This window comes from Anomalospiza imberbis, chromosome 2 (assembly GCF_031753505.1).
Source record: "Anomalospiza imberbis isolate Cuckoo-Finch-1a 21T00152 chromosome 2, ASM3175350v1, whole genome shotgun sequence".
Classification (NCBI taxonomy): domain Eukaryota; kingdom Metazoa; phylum Chordata; class Aves; order Passeriformes; family Viduidae; genus Anomalospiza; species Anomalospiza imberbis.
The window spans coordinates 48222985-48236616 of NC_089682.1; the positions used below are offsets into that span (position 1 = coordinate 48222985).

Sequence of the window (13632 nt, forward strand, 5' to 3'; positions counted from 1 at the left end):
GGACATTTTTATGATTTTATTTGGTCAAGAATTCTAGATCAGTGTTGAATAGGTTTAACTTACATTGTTTTAAAATATAATATAATATTTGGAAAGAGACACCAGAAGAAACAAGTGACACATGCACTGACTTAACTTACACAACACAGCTCACCTCAAGATAATTCAAGTGCAGAAAAACAAATTCTATAGTGTGCCCATTACATAATGCATGTGCATGTTTATATATGCACATTTTTTCCCAGTCAATTAGACACAATTTTGCAAAAACATACATTTATACCTTTACTCCAAATATTGAGTCCTTTTGCCACCAAAAAAAGAAAAAAAAAACAAAACAAAAAAAAAAAAAAACCCACCACAACCCACCAAAACAAACAAACAAAAAAAAAAGTAGAGGGGATTCTTCTGGTTTTCTTAACTTCTCTGGAGGACAAGTAAACTGCCAACTTCCAGGACTGCTGGTCTGACTTTATTTGTGATTATTAAATTGAACATGTCTTAAAAGAAAAATAACTTAGGCTTTCTCTGCATGTGCTTTCAGATGGGAAAAACAATACTGTACTTAAATCACACAGACCAAAGGGCACTCTATGAAGGCATGGAACTCTCTAGGGCCAGATAAAAATGCTGATGTGGAATCGAAAGTGAATTACAGATCAGAGGTGCCACAGGGTTCTTCAGACCTTCAGAGATATGCAAATTATCTGTAATCTCTAGGTTGTGTTAATTAAATTTCCAGTCCTTATTACTGACGACTTACTTGAAGTAGCTATTTATTTAGTGATTTTTGAAAGGGTTTGTGAACTAAAGAGTTGCACTTCAAGTAATGCTTTTGCCAGTGTATTGTTTTCACAGCTTGATGGGAAAAACTGTGAAAGAACTTTCTATGTTTCTGCCCTCAGGCAATCCAGGCTATTAATGGCTACACCAACATGAGTGCTGAAGAGTTCACAAACATGATATTTCAGAAGATAGATGTGAACAATGACGGTAAGGATCTAGGTTTTGTTGGCATTGGCAGGGACTCCTCTGCAAGAAGGGATTTGAACATGCAGCTGAAGGATGACTGGTTTAGATTACTGAAAGCCCGAATCTGCTCTTCTTTGCCCTTATTTTACTTCAGCTTTACAGTGGAGTGTAAGTCAACTGACAAAGGAATTACATGCAGTAAAAACAGCTCCTGCACCATTCATCCAAAATGCCAGTTCTCAGGTTGCACAGCAAAATGAAAGCATGATTGGCAGTGGGGGAGTAATATATTTGGGTTGGTATAATCTATTTTAAATCCTTAAAAAAAAAATAGGTTGCCTGGTTGCACATGTTCTAGCATGTTCTAAAGACTAGTGAGCATATTGGATGTTCCTTGAAAGTTGACTGTCAACACATGCTAAGATACTTGCTCCTGGTTTTTCCTCAACATACTAAATTAAGCCATTTGGTCTTGCATGTGGAAACTACAATTTCATTTCACAGCTTCAGAGTTGTTGCTAATTGAAAATTTGTTATGGATTAATGTTCCCCCTCATACTTATAATCATGAAGATACTCCTTCCACTGGCAACTATGTTTTACAGCAATTGCTGCTATCATTGATAAATTAGGAACATTAGGAAAGCTAAAAAGAGCAAAGTAAGGTCACAGACAGGAATTTTGGGCAGTTTGGCAAAGGGAGGGGCATTTTTATGGTCTTATTTCATGTATTGAGGTTACTCTTTTAAAAAGTTATTCGCAATATATAATCAGAGTATAAACAGTGGTCTTGCGATGCATAAGGAGGATGCCTTAGTGGAGAATGTTTTAAACCTCCTCCTTGGCCTCCTCTTTGGTGAAGACAAATTATGAAAGGAGTCCAAATAACATAGTCAAAATCTAACCCAAATTCTATGATTATTCACTGCTTTGACCATACGTTTACTGACAAGTAATAATTGTATCTGAGCTAGACCATAATTTGTGTCATACATTTTAGCAAGGAAAATCCAAAACATGACATATTCAGGATTATCTTCATAGTGGTTCTGTTTCAAACTGTTTTCCATAGTTTCTTAGTTTTAAAATTGCTGGAAAGCAACAGGACTAGCTTGACCTGAGGAATGGGCCAAGTTTCAGTAAGTTTAGCTTCAACTATGCTACCTCCCTGTAGCTTATTAAAGTGCAAATAGACAAATAAATTGCAAAGTCCTTCCTCAAATTAATATACAATAAATAATCCCATGTGTTGTAAAGAACAATTCTTAAAACAAATCTCCTGTTGGTTTTTGCAATTTATTTTCATTATCTCACAGAAATCTGAGGCCCATCGCAGCAGCAGTGAGTCTGGGCCTGCTAGTGTAACCTCACCCAGTAAATGCAGTGTGGTTTGTATGCCTGCTATTGGTACCTCAAAATGCACAGTTTGGATCAAGAGGAGGGAATCCAAGCCCAGTTGACCAAAATAAGCAGGAAAATGGTGCACCATGTCCACGTGATGAGTCCAGGAACTCCATCCATCCAAATACCTGAGGCAAAGGCAATACAGAGGGAAGGAGAGGGGAGCTAAAAGGGATAGGAGGAGAGTTCAGAGGAAGTGAGTGGATGAGTGATGAAGCAGAATGATGCATGCAAGTGTACAGAGATGGCTTGTTCTAAGTCTGCCTGTGGAATGATTATATAGGCTGTTGTTGAAAAAAGAAGTACAAACTTCCTCAGGGCTCTGTATGCCAGCTCCTGGAGAGGGTCTTAGTACTTTCATTGAAGCCTAAGAACTAGGACTTCTGTCAAATGATGAATTTCTTCTTTATATGAGCCTGTCACCAGTGTAGCAAGGACATTTGTGACTAAACAGAAAGCAAACTTTACTGACTATGGCTAGAAAGTGTTTTTCATATTTTTCAAATGCTGATTGTTTTCCTTTTTCATGTCAGATGAAGTTTCCAAGGCTGCCATGGACAAAAAAACATGACACAAAAAAAAAAAACCCTACAGGGAGCACTTAAACCTGAAAACAGCCAAAAGTCAGCATGCTAAGCATTTGCCAGACATATACATGATGGGAATTGCTGCTCCCCTGCACCACCGGGGCCTTAACTCATCCAGCTATTTTCCTCTTTGCCTGGTCCTTGTCATTTCTAATTTTACTGAGAAATTAATTGTTGTGAATTTAACAAGAAACTTTAAAGCATTCTCAGAGGAAACAATCTGGCTCTTCTTATTAAACCAAGATTTATTTCTCCTCTTAAGGTAAAACAGTATCACTGGAATAACCCCTAGACAGAGAACTGTGGACATTTCTGTGTACTATGCAAATAAACACATGCCTAGAATTGGCCTTTGTTGACAGGGAAAAGAGCAGGAAAAGAGGAAGAACATTAAACAGCATTCCTACTCTTCAATAAAAGAAATTTTATTGTTGTCTTGAAACTTCGAAGTTATTAGCTGATTTTGACATGAGCCCAAAAAAATCACACTCCAAATGACCATTTCAGTTCCTTGAAAGAATTTATCTATCAAACCACTCAGCTGATTTTTCCCTCCTACATCTGATAATGGCTCTAAATAATCCTAGTAGTCAACACAGGGACTATGACCAATAATCCTTAGCAAATCATACCCTAATCTCTTTTAAAACCAGCTCTAAGATAAATTCCAGTTAGTTTAGTGAGATGTGGCCAGTACACCCAAATTCAGCCCTAATACAGGCTTCATTAGAGCCCCTTTACACACATTAATGAGCACTTACAGTTGTCTCAGACTTCAGTGAAAGCTGTGTTTGACCTGTTTTAACAGAAAAATGTGTGAGGATCTGACTGATGCAAAGTGAGAAAACCTTAGCAAATACTCTACCTGCATTTGCCTATCAGCAACTTTCATAAGGGATTCAATCTGGCATGAATGGTCTTTTGTTCACTAGAGAGATTACTGCGTTTCTCAGCTTCTAAAGACTATCTGACTTTCTTTTAGGGGAACTGACTTTAGAAGAGTTTATCAATGGTGTGGAAAAAGACGAAGACCTAATGGAATTAATTACGAAAAGTTTTGACCTTTCCAACGTACTCAAAGTCATACAGAATGGCAGGAGAAACAGTGTCTGAAGGATCCAGTCATGGAGGTGGTCTCTGTCTCATCATTTCAAGGAAGATAATATTTGATATATTCAGAGAACCTGATGTCAAAGCCTGCCTGGGCAATACCGAGCAGCCTTCTCCAGGAGTAACAATTTTCAATCTTTCTATATCTCCTTTTATTTTCTTTATTCTTTCCCTTGCTCATGACTGTGACAGCCACAGGAGAAAAAATAACCAAAAAAAAAAAAAAAAAACCCAACAACTTTTGCCTGCATATAATAGAAAATATATTTGATGCCGTAAAAGTAACTTATTTGATCTCTCTGAACATGTTGTGGTCAAACCCTGGCTAGCTGCTCACTCACTCCACTCTAGTGGGATGGAAAAGAGAATTGGAAGAGTGAAAGTGAGATAACGACAGTTTAATATGGAAAGAAAATGTGCGTAAGTAAAGCAAAGCAAGGAATTCATTCATCATTTCCCACAGGCAGGAAGATGTTCAACTATCTCCATGGTAAGCATGGATCCATCAAGCATAAGGGTGACTTGAGAAGACAAATGCCATCACTTCAAACATCCTCTCCCTTCCTTCTTCTCACCCAGCTTTATATGCAGAACATGACTCCACATAGTGTGGGACATCCCTGTGGTCGTTTGGGGCCAGCTGTCCTGGCTCTGTCCCCTCACAACTCCTCGTGAGCCCCCAGTCCACTCGGTGATAGGGTGGGGTGAGAGGCAGAAAAGGACTTGTCACTGTGCAAGTGCTTCTCAGCAGTAATGAAAACACCTTTGTGTTATCAATATTGTCTTGGTCACAAAATTAAAACACAGTCTCACACCAGGTACTATGAAGAAAATTACCACTATCCAAACTGAAAACAGCATATTCTCTTCTGTTCAGACTAATCAATAAAATAATGAAAGTAATGTAAACTGCAACTTTTCTAGAAGACACAAAGTTAATATTTTTTTTCTTTTAATAATGTGTTCTTTAACCTACTATCTAAAGTGTGGACACAAACTTTTAGGTAGGATTGTGTTCTATCCAGATGAATTAAGAACAAAGCCTGCTTTGCATTAACCTAACACTTGCTCTAATCAGTACCCAAAACTGGATTAAGTTCTCTGGGAAGAACTTCAGCTAGCTTAATATTCCCAAGATGTATATCCTCCTTAACAAGCTCTCTACTACTCTTGATTTTATTGCATTTGTTAATTTAAAAATTGTGATATTTTGATGTTTTTTCCAGTGCTCAGATACTGTTCTTTTAAATTAACCTTTTATAAAAGTCTTGAAATTAAATTTATTTGTCTTTGTAAAGCAAAATTAGAAGTTCAAAGAATAGCAAAACCCAAATAATTTTGTAAGCACTTCCAGAGATTTGTGTCCTTTGACTTGTATGTCCTCCTTTGCAAAAAAATGTTTTTACTGGGCTCTTTGCCATGGCTGTATGAAATAAATATAAGGGAAATAGGGTCACTTGTACTTCTGAAAAACAGACAGCCTTTCCCTGACTAATTTAGGTATCTTTGCCCTGCCCAAATACCTGGGTGAAAGCTTTTAGCAATGGAGTCTTTCTGAGATTTCTACCTCCTGTCAAACTGGCTTGCAATTTTCTCTGAAGGTGGTAGCCAGGACTGCAGGGAAGGCATTTACAGATGGCATGATCACATGTTCCTCATTTTTTTTAGGAAAGCAAGCTTAAAGTACAACCTTACTTTGTAAATAACAAGACTAATTCTACGAACTGAAATGGAATAGTATGAAATATGTGCAAAGGGAAAACTGTAGTTCTTTCTGCTTCTATTGGGATTGATTCTCTCAAGTCTGTGACAAGTTTTATCAAATTACTATATTATATCATAAGACTAAATTCTCCTTGCCTCACAATGCCCTGCAAGAATCACACTAATATTAATTACTGTTAGAAACATCATAATTAAACAAAATAATTAGTGCAAGGATTGGTGCAGGTTGAACAAAACAGTTATTAAGACTTCAATATGAAAGAGTTTTCTTCCAAATTCACTCCAAATCCATGTCCATTTGCGCATGAAATGTACTCCATCATCTACAATAATTATTCCAGGTTCTGGTTGGTCAATGGAATATAGAAAGAATATGCAACATGCATCACTTGACATTATAAACAATTCTGACATCATAGTTCTGACATTTGAATCTTTTACATCCTTAATAAAAATAAATAAATAAAATTATGTATGAGATTGCTGGTGCTTTGAATTTTAAGTTCTTATATTTATTAATCTTTGACACATAAATATATCACTGTCAGCTTTCTCACAACCAGATTTAAGAAAGTCACTGTTCTTAGTCTGATGCTTTTGAACTTAAAGCCTATAAGGGTGGTGTCTTTCAGAACTGGCTTTACAATATTTAAAATAAAATGGTCCAATCTAAGCAACTTGGGCATAGGGAAACAGTTGTATTTGGGATTTTTGTTTTTAAACTAATAGTTTAAAAGTGTTTAGTTTCAAAGTTTAATAGTTTAAAAGTTTAGAAGTGATAGACTTGCAAAAATAACTACTATCTATATACACCAACTCTTTTTTTAATAAGTGGATTTTTAAAATAGTATTTCCAGTTAAATTTGAGTAATTTTTCTGTAAAACTGTAATTGTATGAAGTGAATTACCAATTCTGGGAGATTTCTGTGTTTCATTATAAAACAATGTATGTAAGGAAATTCTTGGCCATATTTTGTTAGACTAAATTAGGAAGGTGTATCTGAAATGCTCATTTCCTACACTAATTTACAATCATTTAGCAGAAACCAGTGTAATTAAGATGCAAGTATCTGTGTATTTTAATGTAAACACTGTGGCACATAATTTCAAAAATTATTTATCTACAGTAACTCCACATGTTGGTGACGATACATAAGATTGTACCCAATTTTTTTTTTTTTTTTGGTAAGTTGATTAACATACATTTCCTTTGACTAGTTAAACACAATTTGATAGCAGCTGCTTGAGATAAATGCATTACGGCCATAATTTCTATCTAAACTTGTCAGCTGCCCATCAAGTGTATCAGTAAAATCAGGTGACACATGGGAAACCTGTCAAGTGTGACCCCTCCTCTCAAAATCTCATGTTCAGAAATTGGAAGCTGCAACTCATTCTGGAAGAAATTTATAGCCACAAAGGTACACTGTAAGCTGACCTGACCATCAGAATGCCTTTTGCTGGTTGAATGGACAGCAGAAAAGGAAAAAGAAAGCCCAGTGTTAGTGCATGTTATGTGCACACCTTAGCAAATACTTCTGTGGTTCAGGCCATTGCTGACCTGATGATCCTGAGGGTGCTTGAGCCCACAGGGTGCTTTTGCTTAGAAGCCCTGCAGCAGAGAGAAAAGGTTCTTCACCCAGAGGGTGGCTGGGCACTGGAACAGGCTCCCCAGAAAAGCAGTCACAAGCACTAAGCCTAAGAGAGTTCAAGAAGTGTTTGGACAATGCTCTCAGGCACAGGGTGTGACTCTTGGGGATATTGCTGTGCAGGGCCAGGAGTTGGACTTCATTGTTGGACTACATAGATTGACCTGAAAATTGACATCTCCTGCTTAGGCCTGCGCTGATTTTTGCCTTACAGCAGCCATGTGACAGAAGAGTCAGTCATTAAAGGTAACTTAGTTATTCTAAAGGTGTTGCTGTATCACTGCTTAATTTTTATTTCCACCACCTCTGTAGTAGAATCACAGAAGTGTTTGCGTTGAAAGGGACATTAAAAATCACCTAGTTCCAAATCCCCTGCCATGGGCAGGGAACCTTCCACTAGACCAGTTTACTCAGAGCTTCATCCAGCCTGATCTTGAACACCCCAAGGACAGAGAGTCCACAACCTGTAAGAAAATTCAAGACACCTTGCTAGAAAGTTTTTACTGTGCTTGAAAACAACACTGTATTGAAACAATAACTTTTGAGTTCCTAAACCATCTGGCTCCAGTTTGAAATTAAGGCCTGAATTTTTTGTCACATTTGAAGCTGCATTGTTTACAGAAACTCATGTCCTGTGCAGAATACTGGAGATGCTGGGAGGGAGGACTGGATGGAGTCACAGAACACCCAAAAGCCATAAAGGAAAATAAGCAGGGGAAGAAACTTTAAAAGGGAAAGGAGGCAGCAAAGATCAGGCCTCATCAAAGGAATATCATGATGTGACAATCTCTGTCCCTAATGACATATTCTAAAGATGAGTCTAAATGTCAAAGTAGGGAAAAGAAGAAAAGGAAGAAGAGGCTGAGGCGATACAGGGGCACATTCATGTTCTGTACCTCAGACAATACCTGATAACAAGTGCACAACAAAACCAGGAATATATGGTACTTAATCTGAGGGTCTGTCTGAAATTTGGCTGTCCTTGCTGCCCTAATAGAACCAAAATCTTTTCCAACCATGCACTGAAGGTAAACCTCAAAGGAGGTCAGACACATTAGTCTGTCATCTCTTTATCATCTCCTGTGCAAAGGTACAAAAATCAATAGTCTTCTGAAATTTTCTAGCATTCAGAAAAGATCAGATTAACAATGTTACAAATAAAGAATCTGAAATAGTGATAATCTGCCCAGCAGTTTCTTCTGCACTGGTACTGCACCTGATTTCTCCAATACCAAGGGAACTAACCACTCAAGACGACTTCTGTTTATTCACTGAGAATATTCAAAAGCTTAATAAAACAAAGATACTTTTCATTGTCCCTCTCTAGATTATTTTCATTAGCTGTGCAAGTTAGTAAGGTAGCAACTGATGTGTTGGCATGGAGAGTTTTCCATGCTGTGGAAAACTGCTATTTATTTAGGAACCACAGTAAATTCTTCCTCACAAGTGCCCTCTGAATGGCAATTGGCAGCTGAGTGTAAGCAACTGACAAAAAGAGAAAATGGTAGTATTTCAGATCTTCCATCCCATGAGCCATCCAGTCACTTGCATATACATAGCTATTACAGATGTTTTAAAATTTCTCCTTTCCTGGAAAACTCAAAGTACACTCAGAATGACAAAGGAATATGAAATTGCAATCTATTTGTGGTCCCATATAAGTCAATTATCCCATCGATTGCAAACCAGAACAGAATTTTTTCACTAGCATCTAAAGAATATATCAAAGTCTTGATTTATTCAGACTCTTATTAACTTTTTGTGTAGCATTCATTAACCTTTTATTAACCTTTTATGCATTTCAGTGGGCTACTGGTGAAGGATGTAGGGAAGAAATGAAAGAAGTATTTTGTAGACATTTTGTAAAAACAGGTGATGTATTAGAATCATGATAATTTTCCTTTTAAAAACTAATGAAATATTAATGGAAAGGGTTGACACAGTTTTGAGAGTATCAAAAGAGACTAAAATCCCATCAGGCTTCAGGGACAGCTTTTCATTCTTACAATCCAGTCACATGTCCCTTCCATCTTTGTTCCCAAAGCAATAAAAATGATATGGTGGGTTGTTTTTTTTTTTGGGTTTTGTTTGTTTGTTTGTTTGTTTAACTTGCAGCATACCTCCAGCACTTAGCTTTAATGGTTCTGGACAATATTGAAGAGTTTACACTTTTTCTTCTCTTTTTTATTTAAATTACAAATATTTGACAAATTGCTTCTCTCCTGGAAGATTTCAAACCCTTTTTCTTAGATCATCAGTGGAAAGAGGAAGTTCTTGTAGTGGTAGGTCAGCACATGAGACCCACCCACCATCTTAAGAAGCTTAACTATAAAAGAACAAGCAAAATAAATGCATAGTCTTGCCCCCCAAAGAGGGAAGCCCTCAGAAATGTGTTCTGTCTGCCAGGGTTAGTAAATGCCTCTGGAGGACACAATTATAAATCTTAATTTGCTATTTTCTGGTGGTTTTGATTGTTGTAGAAAGCACATTTGTGCCTACTCAGATTCAGGATGTGTTCTGCTATCTCCTTCACAGCCTCCTCTCTAGAAAAGTGCCAAATGCTGCCACATCCTTAGAGAGAAGCCAAATGTGCACAATAGGCAAGAACCAGTTGCCAGGACTAAAGGGAAGTAGTAATCAATGGTCTTAAAACAGACAAAAGGAGGATGGAGCAGCAAGGAATTACCTTCCTGCAGGTATAAAAGTTAGGGGGTAACAGTCAAATAAATCACACAATCACGGAATGGCTTGGATTGGAAGGGACCTCAAAGATCATCTGCTTACAGCCCCTCTGCCACGGGCAGGGACATCTCCCACCAGACTAGGTTGTACATAGCCCCAGCCAACCCAGCCTTGAACACTTCCAGGGATGGGGTGTTCACAGCTTCTCTGGACGCGTTCCAGAGTCTCACCACCTCACAGAAAAAAATTCTTCCTAATATCCAATCGAAACCTGCCCTCTTTCAGTGTGAAGCCGCTCTCCCTTGTCCTGTCACTACCTGCCCTTGTAAAAAGTCTCTCTTCTTCTTTCTTGCAGGTACCCATCAGGTAGTGGAAGGCTGCAATTAAGTCACCTAAAAGCCTTTTCTTCTCTAGGCTGAACAATCCCAATTCCCTCAGCCTTTCCCCTGGAAGATGGGATCCATCCCTTTAATTATCTTGGTGACTCTCCTCTGGACTCACTGACTGTTCATGTCTTTTTTTCTATTCTCAGTGTTTTGGTCTGCTTGTTGCTGAGGTGGGGTTTTTCCCTCTCCAAATCCTTCCTGCTTTCTTCTGCTTGTCCAAAGTACTACTGCAAGATCAAGCAAGAGGGAAACAGATCCTGAGAACAAGCAGGAGGGGACAGATGAAAATGGCTTTTCGACATCTAGGGAGCAGCTTTGTGATAGAGAAAACTTCTTACTTACATATGTGCCACTCGTGCTGCTTGGTTTAATTTCTTTCATTTCTGCTTTGCATTAACATTCAAGGCACACTGAGAAGAAGAATCTTCCTTTTTACTGAAGAGATATAATCAAGCATCCTTTTATTATAAATGAAAAATGATCCAGCCAAATTAAAAAAATAAAAAGAATTTATTTTAGCAATAGAGATCTAACTTAGCCAGCCACACGGAAAAGGACAGTGCCGAGCCCGGGATCGGCGCTGGGTGCAAGACACAGAGATCAGCCTCAGCAGAGGTTTCACTCTATGCCTCCACACCGCTATCCTGGTACAAGCGATTTTTATAGGGAAAATTTTGCCTGAGGCCAGGATTTCGGCATTCAGTCCTTTGTTTCATTCAAAGTCCCATAAGTTGATGAGATTTCCTTCTCGGCGACAAGGCAGAGAAATTCAAAGTCTGGTGTCGTGGAAACTCTTGATGAAATTTACGGGAACAGAGTATTCACATGTATCGGCCCGGGGGGGGGGGGAGGGGGGGGGGGGAGGGGATGTTCCTGATGGTGATCAGCGCCTGAGTGTCTCCATATTGCTTCAGATAAGGCCCATCTCCTGGTGAGCTACATCCCCTTGCTTGTAAATCAGGTTTTAACACACACTCAGTTCTGCCTGAGAAGGGAGGCTTTTAATGCCAAAGGGTACATCCTAACAATTATTTAACATTATATAAATATATATTAAAAAAATGGCGCAAATTATACCTGTTACATATAACAAGCCCCCACCTTTTATATTAACCCATTAATTCGCGCCTTACTTATTATTTCTACTAGTTTCTATAGTTTTTATTTTATCTTACCATTACAGAGCCTACAACTTCTGAGTATTCTCTACCTTCTCTGCTGAGACAGAAAGTTCCAATTACCCGTTTATCCAACACCCACCGATCCATACAGTACGGTTACATTTGCTACAGGCTGGGATGGAAATTTCCCCTGGGCTCTTTCGGTGCAATTTATGTGCTGACTGTCCATTTTCGAGGTATTTTAATTTTTCCTTGAATTTATATGCCCCCTGTTGAGTGTTAATTTTAGAACAAGGTTTATTAGCCTTACCCTTACTGCAGTTCCATGGGGTCAGGGGCACTGGGCCTCCTGGGTACTTGCCACCGGATTCCCCTGCTTCAGGGAAGGTTACTGAGGCATGTGGCTAGACTTAGGCTCATTAGGATTACTCCCACTGCTAGGATTCCTCTGCCGTTCCCTGCGCCCACTGGGGTGCCTCCAGCGGCGGGGTAGACCATCTTCTTGGCAGCAGGAATCTTCGTCAGTGGTTTCGTACCAAGACCGAGCTGCATACTTTCGCTTAAAGGTGTCTCACCAGCATAATTCAACAGGATCTGCACTGCAGGGTACCTTGTTCCACCTACGGCACTCAACAGTAATGATTTAAGCTTTTGTCTGTAATTTCCCCCTCAATCCATTCTGATATAGACGAAACCAAATTATTGAATCCAATTGAATCAGTCTCAGCCTGGTGGCTAATACCAGAAAATGGTTAGTCAGGTTTTGTTTTTGTTTAAAGCACTTTGCACACAGCCCACTAGGTCTTATTCCTCTCCGACAGTGAACAACCCACTTCTTATAACAGTATTTGCGAATGAAATATGCAAAGGGGTAACAGATACAATCTGGTACAGAACATCTGACCAAGTTACTCTCGGTCATTTACTAGGCCGGCGCAAAGTTATTTTCAAATCTCCAGGGGAGGAGGTGACTTTCCACTCTGGGGCTCGGTCCCGAAGGTCAATTTTCTTCACCCTTGACACGTGTGTCCACCCCTTCTCTGCAGTGCGTATAGCAGTGTCTGTAGTTAGAAGAACGATATAGGGTCCCTCCCAATGAGGGGATAATGGAACTTCTTTCCATGTTTTTATGAGAACCCTGTCCCCAGGCTGTATCTTATGTATTGAGAAGCCAAGGGGGCTGTGCTGCATGATTACACCCTGCTTTCGCAATTCCTCGAGATTCTTATTTAATGTTATCAGGTATGGTTGTATTTGCCCATCCTCTAATTTCGGATGCCCTACAGGCATACCATGAGTATAAGGCATTCCATATAACATTTCAAAAGGTGGAAGCCCCATTTTGGAATGAGGCATAGCTCTTATGTTTAATAAGGCCAATGGGAGACATTTTATCCATGACATTTTTGTTTCTAACATTAGTTTGGCTAGTTGGGCTTTTAATGTTTGATTCATCCTTTCCACTTGCCCAGAGCTCTGAGGGTGCCACGGGGTGTGATAACCCCATCTGATACCTAAGGTATCTGCCAATTGTTTAATAATTTTTGAAGTAAAATGTGTTCCTTGGTCCGAATCAATGTAGCTTGCTAACCCGTATTGAGGTATAATTTCCTCCAATAAGAACCTTGATACTGTCTGGGCTGTAGCCCTGGAGCTTGGAAAAAGCCTCCACCCAGTGGGTTAGTTTGTCAACTATGACTAGTAAAAATTTGTATCTCCTGACCTTAGGTAGATCAGTGAAATCTACCTGGATTCTTTTAAAAGGTCAGTAAGCTGCTGGGCGACTCCCCAGTGTTAATTTCCAGGAGTTTGCCCTATTTTTTTTTTTGCAGATTATGCACCCCTGTACCTCTTGCTTAGTCAGTTCATATATCCCTTTATAGCCAAAGAATCTCAGGAATTGCTAGGCTAGTGCTTGGGCCCCCCAGTGTGTTTGTTGGTGCAATCTCCTTAGAATCTTCCTAGTGTATTCTTTCAATAATAATTCCCTCCTCTCTGG

At 39.0% G+C, this 13632-nt stretch overlaps 1 protein-coding gene across 1 annotated transcript in view; it reads left to right on the forward strand.

Annotated features, from left to right (window-relative positions):
• Positions 1-6153, forward strand: part of GUCA1C (guanylate cyclase activator 1C) — a 54712-nt gene extending 48559 nt beyond the window's left edge. The window contains exons 3-4 of the mRNA XM_068180827.1: positions 906-993; positions 3943-6153. Of these exons, the coding sequence (XP_068036928.1) occupies positions 906-993; positions 3943-4073 (219 nt within the window). The 3' untranslated portion in view covers positions 4074-6153. The remainder of the gene's footprint in view (positions 1-905; positions 994-3942) is intronic.
• The last annotated feature ends 7479 nt before the right edge of the window (positions 6154-13632 follow it).